This window comes from Brienomyrus brachyistius, chromosome 7 (assembly GCF_023856365.1).
Source record: "Brienomyrus brachyistius isolate T26 chromosome 7, BBRACH_0.4, whole genome shotgun sequence".
NCBI lineage: Eukaryota > Metazoa > Chordata > Actinopteri > Osteoglossiformes > Mormyridae > Brienomyrus > Brienomyrus brachyistius.
The window spans coordinates 1,073,289-1,088,872 of record NC_064539.1 but is presented as its reverse complement, the minus strand read 5'-3'; the positions used below and the strand labels follow the sequence as shown (position 1 = coordinate 1,088,872).

General features: G+C 47.6%; 1 protein-coding gene across 1 annotated transcript in view; it reads left to right on the top strand.

Annotated features, from left to right (window-relative positions):
- Positions 1-14,328, top strand: part of map3k1 (mitogen-activated protein kinase kinase kinase 1, E3 ubiquitin protein ligase) — a 41,702-nt gene extending 27,374 nt beyond the window's left edge. Inside the window, 15 exon segments of the mRNA XM_049019310.1 lie at positions 946-1,027; positions 2,582-2,750; positions 2,871-3,029; positions 3,031-3,135; positions 4,818-4,939; positions 5,261-5,352; positions 5,443-5,635; positions 6,320-7,096; positions 7,098-7,557; positions 8,097-8,249; positions 8,604-8,766; positions 9,176-9,307; positions 9,450-9,592; positions 10,662-10,793; positions 11,615-14,328. Coding sequence (XP_048875267.1) covers positions 946-1,027; positions 2,582-2,750; positions 2,871-3,029; positions 3,031-3,135; positions 4,818-4,939; positions 5,261-5,352; positions 5,443-5,635; positions 6,320-7,096; positions 7,098-7,557; positions 8,097-8,249; positions 8,604-8,766; positions 9,176-9,307; positions 9,450-9,592; positions 10,662-10,793; positions 11,615-11,764 — 3,032 coding nt within the window. The 3' untranslated portion in view covers positions 11,765-14,328.
- Positions 14,329-15,584: the final 1,256 nt, after the last annotated feature.

Here is a 15,584-nt window from a genome sequence, read left to right as displayed (position 1 = left end):
TACAGATTTAGAATTTGTACCCTAGATCAGGAGTCCATTTTCTGTGACTGTAACTGGCTCCCACTCTAACCACATGGTAGTATACCCAAAAAAGGTCCTCCTTGTCTTCATGACTTCCAAAAAATGCTTCTGGAAGATTCTGCTACCCCAAAAATTTCTTCCGAGCTGCGGATCAAAGACATTAGCATTCTTCGCTGGCCTTTGCCGTACAATAGGGCTCAGTGTTATGTAAGCTTAGAGCTACGGAGGAGCTCGATGAATAATTTCACTTCATTGTTACTACCGAGTTTCTTGACCGCAGCTTGTAGATTTCCTTCGCTTGTAACTGTGTGTTTGAATCATTTATATACCCTGTTCATTGTTGTATGGGACCAAGAGCTTTAAAATGCAACTTCTTTGTCTCCCATGTTAATCCATCGTTATCGCTACCCACTTCCTGGGTCCTTTTTCTCACTACATAAACACGGTCTTCAGGATGAGCTCCACAGCAGGGGGCGGCCTGATTCGGTACTCGCCATGGAAAACCTGTGGCCCGTAACCCCAAGACGCCCATATCATTCTGCTACTTTCACTTACCTTTCCCGGCTTGTGCCGGTGTTGTATTTTGGCTTGTACACGTGTCAGGTTATTGGACATTACATTTAATAGGAATTAGCAGTGATGTTGCCGGAATCCCTCCATACTTATATAAATGCGCAAGTGGGAGTAACTTTGGGTTTTGTTTTTACGCTCTGCTGATCTGTGTTTCGCCGACTCCGAGGTGAGGAGGTCGGCCGTGAAAACACAGTGCCGCTGAGGAGGCCTTCTGCTCGGCTTTCCTATGAAACCGCAGAGGAAGTTTGATTCGTCAGCTCACGCGCCTTGAACCCCAACCCCCCCACCTCCCCGATGGGCTATCGGGGAGCGTCTCTCGGAAACCTACTGAACGTCTCCTCCTCTCTGCAGGGGCCGAGGAGTGCAGGAGGAACCAGGAGCCCCTCATCTGTCCGCTCTGCAGGGCCAAGTGGAAGACACATGACTTTTACAGGTAACCATGACATCTGCGTTATTTCATCCTCCCCGCGTGTTGCTTTTGTGACCCTCTGATGCCGCACGCTTCACTAAATGAGGGACCACTCCGATCATAACTAGCACTCCTCGAGGCAGATGAGCCTCGGAAGGAAGGATTTTCGGAGGCGTTGGAGAGCCCCGTTCCGTTTTCAGCCGGCCGGGGTGGCTCCTTGTGGTGCCATGTGACTCCTACATGGCCTCTGTGGGTCGACACGGAGCTCTTTGTTCTACCAGCCTGATGTGACTCAAAGTCCGTGGGAACACGAGCATGTGAGACTCATGTAGATGACCTCCTCCTAAAATCCTGACCACCCCATCCACTACCCTGGCAGCCGGTATATGGGATGAAATCTCAGTCTGTCTCTCTGTCTGTCTTGTTCTGTCCACTGTTGATATCCTCCAGAGACTTGGATTTTCAGTGATTTTCACTCTCTTACATTGGTATTGAATGACTTGATTCTTTTTTCTGAAGTTCAGCTAGTGTTTCGTAAATTCCCATTTACGTAACACTAAATATTTCCATAATTTTCTTACAGCTGCACAACTAATTAATTCAGATGTTGGGAGCTGTACTGATTTGCTCATCTACTGCTACTTTATTTAGTGGTATCCTGTCCGCTTTAGCCTCGAAGTGTCATTGTAGATAATGCAGTATTGTGGCAAGATTTATAGATCTTACAACCCATCTCTACCTTTGTGGCCTTCTACATTTCAACATCAGCAGCTGATCTTGTCATAATGTATAGTTGTATAAAACAACTTAGTAAGCTTATGTGCTATAGTTCTATAGTTGGTATTCAGCACAAAATAATAGTGGAAAATGATTACATTGTCCAAGGTATTTATTGTCCAGAGTGAAACTGTGAGTATTCGCTTACCCATAATCCATCAGCTTACCCATAATCCATCAGCAGGCTGTGTGGTTACGGGAGCCAGACACCAAGGCACCCGGCCTCGTTCTGTGCGTCTGCCCTAGTCTCAAGTGATATTCAGAAGTCACCTTTCCTGTTGATAATCCCTCGGGATGTGAATGCGGCTTGAAATCAAGAATACCCCATTGAGGGCTGGTGTGGGGGCACATCTGCACATGCATGATCAAATGGCAACGCCCTTAATCGAATGCATTCACACCCTTGTTTTCAGGTGTTTTAATCAGCAAAATTTATAAAGTTCAATATTTATATACCCAAATATAATGATTTTAATACTGTATTTGGTGAGCTGTTACTTAAACATGCATTTTCCTGTTTAAAGCTGGAAAATGTAAACATTTGTTAAATACGTCACTAATACTTCTTTTTTATCATGATATATAATACTGTGGTATATAAAACTGTGGTCAGTCGCTCATCTCTTGGAAGATGGCTTCCGAACCCTACGGCTGACCATGTTTAGGGTTAAAGTTGAATTGGAATTTTTTAGTCTAGAAGTTTGTTTAGCAGATGATGAAATCTAAGATGACGACAGCAAGCCTTTGTAGTGGGGGGGAGGTGGTTTCGAGTCGGTGACCGCGTGTGGTTTCTGCTTGTAGCCATGAGCCGGCCTCCCCTGTGGAAAACGCCGGAACTCATCCCCAGGGCCAGACTGTGGCCCCCAGCGAGAGTCCGAGGCAGACACAGGAGGGTGACTTCACGCTTCCCCACTATGGAGTCCAGCAGATCCCCCAGAGCTACAAGGAGCTGGCTAAGCCCTGGATCAGGGTAAGGCTCGCCAGTTGCCTCGTCCTCATGTCTTCTTGTGACTCTGTCTTCCCCTTTGTGTGTCCCTGGCTGAGAGACACGCCATGCTAATGTGTGTCCCACGCATGCGCATGTTCTCAGGTGTTTGGGATGGAGCTGGTGGGCTGCCTCTTCTCCAGGAACTGGAACATCAGGGAGATGGCACTGCGCCGGTTGTCCCACGATGTCAGCGGAGCTCTCCTGCTGGCCAATGGGGAGCGTTCCTGCCCGGGGGCTGGCTCCGGGGGGGGTGGCGTCGGCGGCAAGCGGGTGTGAGGCATCGGGAGACGTGGTGGTGGAGTCTTGCTGCAGTGTCCTCTCCATGGTGTGTGCTGACCCTGTGTACAAGGTCTACGTGGCCGCTCTGGTACGTTCCCACTCATACAGCTGAGATTTTCCTCCTCCTCCTTCTAGGGGGGGGACTTTTCAGATAGGGCATGTTTATAAGCCGGTGCGTTGTCATCTGGGTCCGTTTCACCAGACGCTGGCCAATCAAAACCTTTGTTGAGCAACGACCAGTTCAGTCTTTCCTTGCGATTTATCCCGAGCCAAACCAAACTTGTCAACATGTGGTCTACCAGTTTCTGGGGCTAATGGGGTTTTTCCCCTGAATAACAAGTATAATTGTTTTGTCTTTCTTTAACCGTAGACAATTATATTACATCTATCCTACCCGTAGATTTTCAGTTACCCAACCGGTCCATGGATTTTATTAAGAATCATCCAGGAAGCCGTTGGTCAGGATGAAAAGCATAAATATATAAGTCATGATCACAAAGACCCCATGCGGACTTGTAGAGGTGGGTGTTCCATGTGAGTCAAATGGGGTTTCAGCCCGTGACCACAAGGTCTGTCCAGGAGGACTGAGTGAATGCAGGCCTGCTCAACTGGCACCCAGCTACAGGCTTAATCGGGCCAAAGTTCAAGTCAACAGTCGATCACTGGTTTAGTTTTAAAGTTCATTTCTACCAGGAAGTACACAGAACAGGAGGGATCTACACAAAGGACTGAGGTTTTTATTATTTTTTATTGTTGCTATTATGTTTATCTGTGACTTATTTCACTCTTTCAATGAGCAAAACAGCGTAATTTTTTCTGTGTTCAGACCTCATTGGGGATTTGATTCAGCAGGCAGAGTTTCTGAAAACATGTTGTGTGAGTTTTCCAGCATGTTTCGTACCAATGGGCCAGTGGTGTATTCTTCTACGGAAACAATGGTAGGGTGGGTGGCTAGGTTGGGGGTATACATGGGCTAAAAATACCACTGGTAATAGCTGCTCAAGGGAGGGCAAGACTTAGAGTTTAATCATGGCTTTGAGGAGGTCTCCTGTCTGAAGGCTGCGGTGGGATCTTCAGCTGAAGTTATTTCCGTGGACTTTGTGCATTTTTTTTATTTTATTGTTTTTTTTGTTTTTTTTTTTTGCTTTGTGTGTAATTTATTTAATCTGAATAAGGTAATTGAAGTTAAGTCCCACTTCAGACACACTTGACTGATCAACTGACTTACTGAACCAGAACGTGGCAAGTCTAAGATGTTGGCATTCCACGCAATTCCACTGTAGTCTGAGTTGGACAGATGATCAAAGTCGTTCCACCAGTTTTCTGCATCAATTGTGTAAATTTACCCCCTCTCAAACGCCTCGGTGCGTGGCCTCACGCTGTTTAATTTTGTCGTTGTCATGCTTCTGCGAATACAGGAACAGGGTGGGTACTGGGGTTTTTGTTCCCGAGGGGGCGAGCCCTGCAGAAAAGGTGCGAGTGCCGGCCTGGCCTTCTCAGGTGTAGGGCGGTTTGCTGTTGGGGAGTTTTCTGAGCTGTTTGGCCTGTTGTTCACCCGATCCTCTGGCTGTGCTACTCCAGCATTAAAGGCTGCTGTGTAAGCATTCTCAGGATGTTCTTCTTTCCAGAGGGGAAGTAAAGACCACTTGGAGATCCTTGCCAACCATTCCCATGGCTGCTTCCTGCTGTTATCACAGGCTGTTCTTGCTCTGTCTGCCGGACCACCGCCTTTAACGTCGTCCTTTTTGATCTCTCTGTGGCCCCCTCCAGAAAACACTGCGGGCCATGCTGGTATACACCCCCTGTCACTCCCCGTCGGAACGGACGCGCCTGCAGCAGCTGCTCCGGCCGGTGGTGGAGACCATACTGGTGAAGTGTGCAGATGCCAACAGGTGCGTCTGTAGCCCCATGTCCCGTGTGTCTTGTGCACGCCCTACTTCTGCCATCTAGTGGTAGGCTAGGTAATTGCAGGTTAGGCTTGCAAATTCATTATGTGCTGGGTGATGGTATTGATAGTGAGATATAAACCAGCACAAAGGTAATGAGAGTTACAAGAGGCAGAGGAGACTGAAGAGGACAAGCAAGAGAGCAGTATTACGCATTAGCAGTACTTGTGTAGGAAGGCACACATTAAGTCAGGGCGAGTTTCCGCTGCAGCGTGTATGATCCCGGCCCTGCCTGTTCACCCCCCCCCCTCCATTTCCTCTTTCCAGCCGCACCAGCCAACTGTCTGTATCCACTCTGCTGGAGCTCTGTAAGGGCCAGGTGGGGGAGCTCGCAGTGGGCAGGGAGATCCTGAAGGCTGGTATGTAAACCCCCCCATGTGTGTTCGCTCATGTGCAAAGTCTCTCTACGCAGGAGACAAATGGCATTTGTGACCCCCTCCTTCCCCCAGGATCCATCGGCATTGGCGGGGTCGACTACGTCCTCCACTGCATCCTGGGTCCCCAGACGGAGGCCAGCAACTGGCAGGCCCTGCTGGGCCGCCTCTGTCTCATAGATCGCCTCCTGCTGGAGTTCCCAGCCGAGTTCTACCCCCACATAGTCACCGGCGGTGACGCCCAGCAGTCCCACACCCTGGCGGAGAGGTGCGTCCCGTCCGGCGGGGGTCACGCTGACTGTTCTTTGACAGCCTGAAGAGGCAGTATTCACTTCAGGAATAAAAAAGAAATTTTCGCAAAAATAAAATGTTGCCCTGTAGGACAAACTGGTTTTATTTATATCGCTTAGTGTGTTTCAGGCTATAAATTAAAGGCTAAATGTTGGTTAGACCCTGTGTTTTTCCAGTATTGTTGGTGCTCTGTTTGTTTTTTTAAAATCCTTGTATTCAAGCTTTAAATATGCAAATTCACATCACAACATAAGACATAGCCATATATATAATATATATATACACATACTTGCGTTGCTGGCAAATTATAATAATAATAGAATTATTTACATGACAAGTAAACAAACAATACACTGTCAGGGCCGGAGCCACATGGGTGCTCATTCCAGCTTAAAGCTGATTGGCCCCTGGATACCCCTCCCCTGTCACTCACTGGTTCAAAACATATTATTGGCTAACTATAAAGTTAGACCCCTATCTAGGAATTATGGTCCCTCTTGTAGCTCACACCTTTAAAAAAAATCCTAGAATCTCCCCTGTACTTGGTTAAATCAAGTGTGTGCATGGAGGGGGGGGGGGACCGTTAGTTTTCAGATACGATCTTTTCTTCGGAATATCCGCCCCCCAGGTCTTACGGGTATGTGCCCACAACCCCTTGCAGGTACCAGAAGCTGCTGGCTCTGCTGAGCTTTGCCCTGCAGTCCATCGATAACTCGCACTCCATGGTGGGCAAGCTGTCGCGCCGCGTCTTCCTGAGCGCCGCCCGCATGGTGGCCCGTGTGCCCCACGTCTTCGTCAAGCTGCTGGACATGCTCAGCACCACCAGCTCCACGCACTACGCTCGCATGCGCCGCCGCCTGCTGGCTATCGCCGAGGAGATGGACATCCTGGAGGCCATCCATCTGGGTGCCAAGGAGGCCCATGTCGACGGCCTGCTGGAACCTTCCGTGCCAAACAACTCCCCTGACGTCACAGAGAACAACTCCCCTACCCACACGGTGCAGCTGCCCGGGAAGAAGCCCAGCACACCCAGCAGGGGGGGCCTCGGCGGGCCGGAGGATGTTGCAGAGAGGCTGGCGGGGGTTACTGTGGCGATGCCCACACTGGGAGTGTCGGCCGAACGCACCAAGCCGCCTGTGCAAGCGAGGAGTCGGCAGCTGAACCAGGGCCCCTCCTCCCCTTGCGCCAATTGCTCCCAGGCCTTCCCGTCCCCCTCTGGCTCACACCCCCCTCCGCTCCCCACCCCGGACAAGGCCAAACCTCATGCCTTCATCCCCGCCAAGCAGGCTGCCTCTCCTATAGCCCAGCGCAGGTTTCCGCCCCCGAGGGGCCCCGGCACCTCTAAGGACCCCGAAAAGCCGGCCCCAGTCTTCACGCAGGCCCGTCCCATTGCCTCTGGCCAGATCCATAGACCAAAGCCCACCCGCCCCCCCCCCTGTCGAGGGGGGCACGATACTCGGTCAGCTCGGCAGGGGCCACCTGAAGCTGGATCTACCAGATGCTGCGCATGCCGGAAATGCCCGCGGCACCCCGCTGATCCCCGGCGAGGACACCGTCTTCACCCCAGTGGAGGACAGCGGCCGGGGCCTGGAGGCCTCGGTCGAGCTCAACTCCAGCATGGAGGACCTCCTTGAGGGTGCCGTCCCCGTCCCCGGGAGCACAGTCACCTTCCGCTCGGAGGTGGCCGTGCTGTCGCCGGAGAGGCCTGGTGCCGGTGAGGAGGAAGACGCCTATGCCGACGACGTGAGCCAGAACCAGAAGTGCAAGGAGAAGATGGAGGCGGAGGAGGAGGAGGCACTGGCGCTGGTCATGGCCATGTCTGCCTCGCAGGATGCCCTGCCCACCATCCCTCAGCTGCAAGTGGACAAGGAGGAGGATGTCATCATTATCCAGGCGGATGTAAGTGCACCTACCCCGGATCACCAATGTGTGGCAGGATGATGCTGACTCAAGTAATGGGTGGTGACCTCTGGTGGTCAGTGTAATTAGTGCTTACCTGGCTAATGGTGACCTCTGGTGGTCAGCGTAATTAGTGCTTACCTGGCTAATGGTGACCTCTGGTGGTCAGCGTAATTAGTGCTTACCTGGCTAATGGTGACCTCTGGTGGTCAGCGTAGTTAGCGCTCACCTTGAGGATGGTGACCTCTGGTGGTCAGCATAATTAGTGCTTACCTGGCGAATGGTGACCTCTGGTGGTCAGTGTAATTAGTGCTCACCTTGAGGATGGTAACCTCTGGTGGTCAGCACAGTTAGGTGCTGGGGGGGGGGCAGTGTTGTAGCTTAGCTTAGCACTTACTAATCCAGTTCTTGCTGACATGAAAGCACATCCAGTTTTTCTGGTTAGATCCCCTAATACAGCTTTTATGGTGGTTGTCCATCCTTCTTTTCATCTTGTCTTGTTTAATTTATTTTTCTGGTCTTCTTTTTGCCCTCCCCAGACCCCAGAGACTCTGCCTGGCCACACCAAAGCAAAACAGCCGTACAGAGAAGGAGCGGAGTGGCTGAAGGGCCAGCAGATTGGCCTTGGAGCATTCTCATCCTGCTACCAGGCCCAAGATGTGGGCACGGGAACGTTGATGGCTGTCAAGCAGGTAGGGAACCTCCCCTGAACTGCAAAATAGTCCTCTATCCTTCCTGATCTGAAAGAGGTTAGTCTGGTATTGATTGCACATCATGGGCAAGTTCTGTCCAGTGTTTCTCAACCCTGTCTTCAGGAACCCCCCAATGGTCATGTTTTTGCTCCCTCCCAGCTCCCTGCCAGACCAGTCTGGGAGTCCCTGAGGACCAGTTTGAGAAACACCATTCTAGGGCTCCTGATTTTGTTTCTTTCTGGAACGTTGTAGGACTATTAGATGAGCACATTAATTTTGTTAAATCAATTATTAATGTCATATAGAAGTCGTTTGGCAATGTCTCCCACCAACCCGGACCTCCTGGTGTCCCAGGTGACCTACGTGCGCAACACGTCCTCGGAGCAGGAGGAGGTGGTGGAGGCCCTGCGGGAGGAGATCCGCATGATGGGCCACCTGAACCACCCCAACATCATCCGGATGCTGGGCGCGACGTGTGAGAAAAACAACTACAACCTCTTTGTGGAGTGGATGGCGGGTGAGGTCACGACCTTGTGTGTCCTTGGGGCTGTCCCCCTGCTCTGTTTGCATGAGACGGGTTCTTTAACTCTGCTATCTGGCACTAATCTGCACAAATCGTGCTGTCAAATACTGCAGTAGGTTATGTTTTAATTCATGCTACCTTTTTCCCATGTTTACAAAGAAGGAAATAATGTTTTGGCCTGCCTTTCTGTGCTATTCCTGGGTCACATTATGTGTAACGTTTTTGTGCTGTAACATGACATATTAACGCAGTACAATGTGTATTGAAAACAACCAAGGAATGCTGGGACACGAAAACCAGAAATGATGTGAATATGCTTGCCGACGGTCTGTTTGTGCATGTGCACCTTTTGACGGAGTGGTGGCCTGTCCAGGGTGTTTGACATGTGTCCTGCTCCACACAGGGGGTTCTGTATCCCACCTGCTTAACAAATATGGGGCCTTCAAGGAGGGCGTTATCGTCAACTACACCGAACAGTTGCTGCGAGGCTTGGCCTACCTCCACGAGAACCAGATCATCCACAGGGACATCAAAGGTGAGCTGCCTCGGCCAGCAGCCTCCACCTTCATCCATCTTCATCATCATCGGCTGTCAGCTATGCTCCTGTAGGCCTTGTGACCTATCAAGTGCTAACTCTTGACATGTTTGATTGCCATTTTTTGCTCCCTGGTCCACAGGTGCCAACCTGCTCATCGACAGCACAGGCCAGAGACTGCGTATCGCAGACTTCGGGGCGGCAGCCCGGCTGGCCTCCAAGGGGACGGGTGCCGGAGAGTTCCAGGGCCAACTCCTGGGCACCATCGCCTTCATGGCTCCTGAGGTAAATGCTCATTGAGGCCAGGAGTAAAAAGTTTGCAGAGCCTTGGGCTGCATATGAATGGAACATCCTCTTAAAAGCACATCTGCTTGATGTACCCTAGCAATAGATTTAGCAGTACAAGCAGCTCTTGCGTAAAATCAACTTAAGAAAATCTGCATTTGTGCAAAAAAATATCCGAGACACATACAGTTTGCAGCAACGGTAACTCAAAAAAGGCGACATGCGCTGAGAATATGTTTGACCTTTATTTTTTTATTTATTTAATATGTATTCATAATAATAATACATTTATTTTATATAGCGCTTTTCTAGATACTCAAAGTTACTTTATAAAGGCAATCACTGAAAACGTATTACCCATATATTTTTGGCTTGTGTTTTTGGGTTATAAGGTGTCTTGAGTTGTATGGGGGGTAAATCTGGCTTCTGTAAGGTTTTGTGATATTGATTGTTTCTGTGAGTCGAAAATTGTCTATATAACTTGAAAATTGACCTTCCGCAAATCGTCAGTCTACCATCAGTTAGCACCAGCGCACTGGTTTACCTTAGAGGCCGAATCGGTCCTCTGCTAGAGGGATTTCAATGTCAATCGCTCTTGCGGCTATTGTGCAGGCCATTCAGAGTCACGTGTCTGGGGGGGAATCGGGTGAAGTGGATTTGGGTTTGTCTGTAACCCCAGCTGAAAGGCGATTGTGACAGATACAATGAGCTGCCCCTCCGACGGCCGGGTGTTTTATTAGGAGGCAGTCCGCTGGGCCGCAGACCCTCTGGGCCCCCGGTTTGTCATGTTGGCCTCTCGAAAGCGTGTGCGCAGTTTCAGACGCAGGTTCCAAAATATCCAGATGACTATAGTGAAATCTGTGCATGAAAATAATGAATTTTTAATTCATACATAATATATTCCTAATTATAAATAAACAGTTCAGAAAGTTACATTTTGGTTGAAATGTGTTTCTTTTCCTGTATATTCCTGCACAACAATTCCTAGGTGTGTACTGATGTTTGAATATTACTTCATTAAGTGTATGAATGTCTAATGATGTGACTGTGGCCCATTTTTCTGCCGCAGGTGTTGCGGGGGCAGCAGTATGGCCGCAGCTGTGATGTATGGAGTGTGGGCTGCGCCATCATCGAGATGTCCTGCGCCAAACCGCCCTGGAACGCTGAGAAGCACTCTAACCACCTGGCACTCATATTCAAGGTGGGGCAGCTTTGGTGGGCAGGGCGGCCTTGATAGGCAGAGCAGCCTCAGTGGGTGGGACAGCTTTGGTGGGTGGGGCAGATTTGATAGGCAGGGCAGCCTCAGTGGGCGGGACAGCTTTGGTGGGTGGGGCAGATTTGATAGGCAGAGCAGCCTCAGTGGGTGGGACAGCTTTGGTGGGTGGGGCAGATTTGATAGGCAGGGCAGCCTCAGTGGGCGGGACAGCTTTGGTGGGTGGGGCAGATTTGATAGGCAGAGCAGCCTCAGTGGGTGGGACAGCTTTGGTGGGTGGGGCAGATTTGATAGGCAGAGCAGCCTCAGTGGGTGGGACAGCTTTGGTGGGTGGGGAAGATTTGATAGGCAGGGCAGCCTCAGTGGGTGGGACAGCTTTGGTGGGTGGGGCAGATTTGATAGGCAGGGCAGCCTCAGTGGGCGGGACAGCTTTGGTGGGTGGGGCAGATTTGATAGGCAGAGCAGCCTCAGTGGGTGGGACAGCTTTGGTGGGTGGGGCAGATTTGATAGGTAGAGCAGCCTCAGTGGGTGAGCCTGGTTGGGGAAGGTAAAGGGGGGGGCTGCCAAGCTCAGATCAGTGCAATATCGGTCATGTTGTCCCAGGTCATTCTGCAGATTTTGTTTGTCCTTTTCCTGAGCTGTGCAGGGGAATTCAAACCTCAGCCCTGCTCTTTCTGTGTGCCCTGTGTGCTTCCTATGCTAGGCTCCAGGCTCAGGTGAAGTCTGGTTGAATGATGGATGGATCGATGTGCTTTGTTACATTCATTGCCAGTTATAAAATGTATGTTGTGTCATCCCCCCCCCCAAAGATTGCGAGTGCCACCACGGCACCGACAATCCCACCGCACCTGTCCCCCGGCCTACGCGACGTCACCTTGCGCTGCCTGGAGCTGCAGCCCGCTGACCGGCCGGCGTCACGAGACCTACTGAAGCATCCTGTCTTCCGCCTAAACTGGTAGGGGGTGGGGTCTGGTCCCGCCACCCCAGAAGACATCATCCACCTACTACTGATGGCCCACGAGTGCTCACCCCCTAATGGTTGCTAGGCGCTAAATGCCAGCCTGTGAGCATAGGGCGGTACCCTAAGGCCGACGCGATGGCGCCACCTGCTGTACCCTCGTGGACTGTAAGCCTATCGGACCTTCGCATGCCATGCTTGTACCTTAGCCCACGACGGCCACAACCCCCTGTACCTTAGTGTGCCAAGAGCTGGTTTCTGTTCCCTTCTAAATGGTGCCTTTTTAGACGTGTGATATGGGTCCTTTCTTGACCAGCTTTAATTATTACCCTGTTCCTTTAAATGGGCTGTTCTGTTCTGTTACTGGCAACCCTGTGGTGAAATGTATTCATTATGTTGTTATTTTTATAGCCACAAGGTTTAAATACTGTTTCTTCTTCCTTTGACAGCAGAGTAAGCCGGTTTATCGCTTAGGTCGCCGCACCTTCATGCATTTCAGAAGCGTATTATCATCCGCACTTGTACGAATACGTTATGTAGAGCACAGGTGTTAAATGATTATTTTTTTAGATGATTCTGTGTATATTACAATTGGTAAATGCAATATATATATATATATATATATATATATATATATATATATATATATATATATATATAAGAGATTATATATAAAGATGCCTTTGATGTGTGCATTTTACTGTCAGGCCATTGTACTTGGCCAGTTATTCTGAGAGATCTTCAAAATGTTTCAGGGAAAGGTGATATTTTAGCAGAAGCTTTGCTTTGTAGGAAAAAAAACGCTGGTCAGCATCGGCATTTCAAAGAGTTGTCTTGATTTTTGTATCTGGCATTTTTTTTTAATATTGCAAGAAATGTTTCATATACGTGTAAATAGGGAAGGTGTTTGCTTTTTGGGTTCTGCTGGGATTCTGTTTGTCCGAGACCTTTTTAATCTGCCAGAGAAACTTTTGTTGGGACAGTTTGGACATCAGGTGAACAGCGAACATCCTGCTGGTTCCTTAACACTGTTACATTTGAGACTTGTGAACCTTAAAAGAAATGTTATTTGGAAGTTTCATAAGTCCTCAGATGACCAAGTGTAATATTTCATTTCCGAACAAATATTTCTACCTTTTGTAATCAGTCTGCCATTTTCGTTTGGTGCTGTTCCTTCGTACATAGCAGTGCTTAATCGTTGACTCCTTTAGGAATGATCTTGAACATATAAATATATATTTTAAGTAAAGAAAAGGATGATGTACATCTGAGGTTTTAAAAATCTCTTCCACCATTCTATTCTTACAATGCTGTAAAACACCTTTTTGGTGGAGGGGATGTCTTGCAAATTTGTGGACGCATAGAAGATCTACAGACTTTATTTTCCTTGATGCAGAATTAAAGAACAAAACTATTTTTATCAGCTTGTCTCTGGATTAGACGTTTAGAGCATGTTCAGATTATTTTAAGAACTGTAACTCTTCAAGTGTTGTTCTGGATTGCAGTTGGAGGGACAATGAAAAACAGTAGTTAAGCTATGTGATATGTTTTTTGAACATATAATGAGGCTTATTGAGATTTTATGCTCTTTATCTGGAATCCTTACAGAATGAATTGGACAAGGGATGTCAATGCTAATGTTACGACAATTTCAAAAGGAACATTTTAAAAGAAATTTTATTTAATGCAAATTTCTATTTCTCTATGTTGAGTACAAGTGTGACAAAGCTTGAAGAGTTAAAAATGTAAATAAATGTGAAGTTTGGTAGCTAAATTTTATTGTACTTGACTCCTGTATTTTTATACCACACATTTTTCATAAATACATTTTTTGTTCCTGCTTTGAGTTACTTTTCTTACCTTTCTTTTAATGTCTTTTTAAGAGCTTTAAACATATGCACTGTTTTTTTTATATGCTGGAAAAATCCGATTTCTGTCAGATTCATAAAATCTAATCAGTATTACGTAAATCTGTCGCACCCGTAATTCCTACCGATCTGTCAGTGCCTTTGGAATCAGCTTGTCCTTCTGTGTCTTTGCAAGCTGACAGGTCTGTGTTGTGCATTTTATTTCTCCTTGTTAAAGGCGGATGTGATGTAATCTTATTTTCTTTTCAGATTGGAGCTGGACTGAAATTATTGTGTAAAACTTTTATGTCATTTCCTGTCTCACTCGGTGGTACTTTTTTTTTTGTAAAGAAAGTCTTGCTGTTTTATTCCAGTCTCTACTACCTCAGGTGTCCTATAGAGTTTTTCTTCAACCAAAGTTCTCTTTCTCGATATATATTCTATTTGTAATTTGTATTTGTTTTCTCCTTTTCAAAGATTTCCAGGGCCAAGGGCTAACTTCCATTAGCACCTTCATTGTGCAAATAAACTCATGAAATCTCTGGGTTAAAAGATGAGATTGGCTTAAACCGCATCCATGATTTTAGATATATCAAAATATTTTAAATATTAAAGGTTTTACCCAGTTTGAAAAATTTTATAGCATAATTTGGACTTGTTTTGGTGTTTTGTCTTTAATAAATAAAATAATTGGGAATAAAAAGCTTGCTTTCTTTGAGCTACTTATCTTTTTTTCCATCACGTTTTGGACAAAATCTATACACACATGAATTTTCATTCTGCCCATAGGAGAGATTATATAGCAAGATGTTCTTTGTTGTGGTCATGATGTAATTGTTTCCGTAGAAAGTACCCCAAAGTCTAGCCAGTGGCACTGTTAATGACCAAGCCACCTGTACCTTTTGTTGTGCAGGCATGTGTGCGTATAGGGCCCTTGTTATTATATCCCTACACACCTATGTCTTTATAGGAAATACTGACGTGTCTCCAATTTATGACATGCACACCAGACTGCCTGTTTTAACATGACTCGAGACACAGAAGGGTGGAGAAATTATGACTGTATCTGGCAGTATTTTTACATTGGATGTCACAGAGTTTCCGTATGTTTTTCAAACAGCTTCTATGGGACCCAGAGGAAATGCACACAACACAAGCAGAGCTCCACACACACACACATACACAGAACGGGGACAGGTTTGATTTTCTTTGATGGTGAATTGTTATCCTGCGTGTTCTCAACCAGCTAGTCTGGTGCCACCTGCCAAATACCCTTTGGGTATAGCTGCGGGGCTGTCTCTTTTTGCAAGATGACATGTTTCAGTTGACTTGCCCCAAACGTGTGCTGGTCAAACCACGGGTGATGTCACCTTGGCCACTGAGGTAATTCCTGGAAGGAAACGTTGCATTGCACAACTGCCTGTGTGTGGAGCCAGAGAACCTACATCAGCCTCCATGCCAAGGTGAAGTTGCCAGTTGCCTACACCCAGCCCAAAATCACAGTGACGTAGTAGAGTATAAGTCAATATTGTCCTTCAGCAACCAGCTCATTCCAAAGCCGGTGTTTTAAGGAGCCGTAGATGGGGTCTTTCCTGCACTACAACACCTCAGCCATAACACATGCCTGGACAGCATTTAAATAACAACAACACACTATATGTCTGTGCCACTCTGTACATCACACCTACACTGCTTTCAATTTTATTTACTCATTTTGCATGATTTCATTACACAGTCAACGTGTATGGTCTCGCTCATTGTCTTACATTTACACTATTTGTATTTGTGTACTTCCTGTTCTTTTGCTGCTTGAGCTGTCTGTCTATAAACTGATGTCATACTGAGCTCCACCCCTTGCAGAGCAAATGCATTTCCCATTCTTGTGGAGGAACAGAAATCAGCTAAAATGGCAAACCAGCACGTTCATTACCCAGAAAATGATTTACTGCAAAATTTACTGCAAAAGTCTGATGC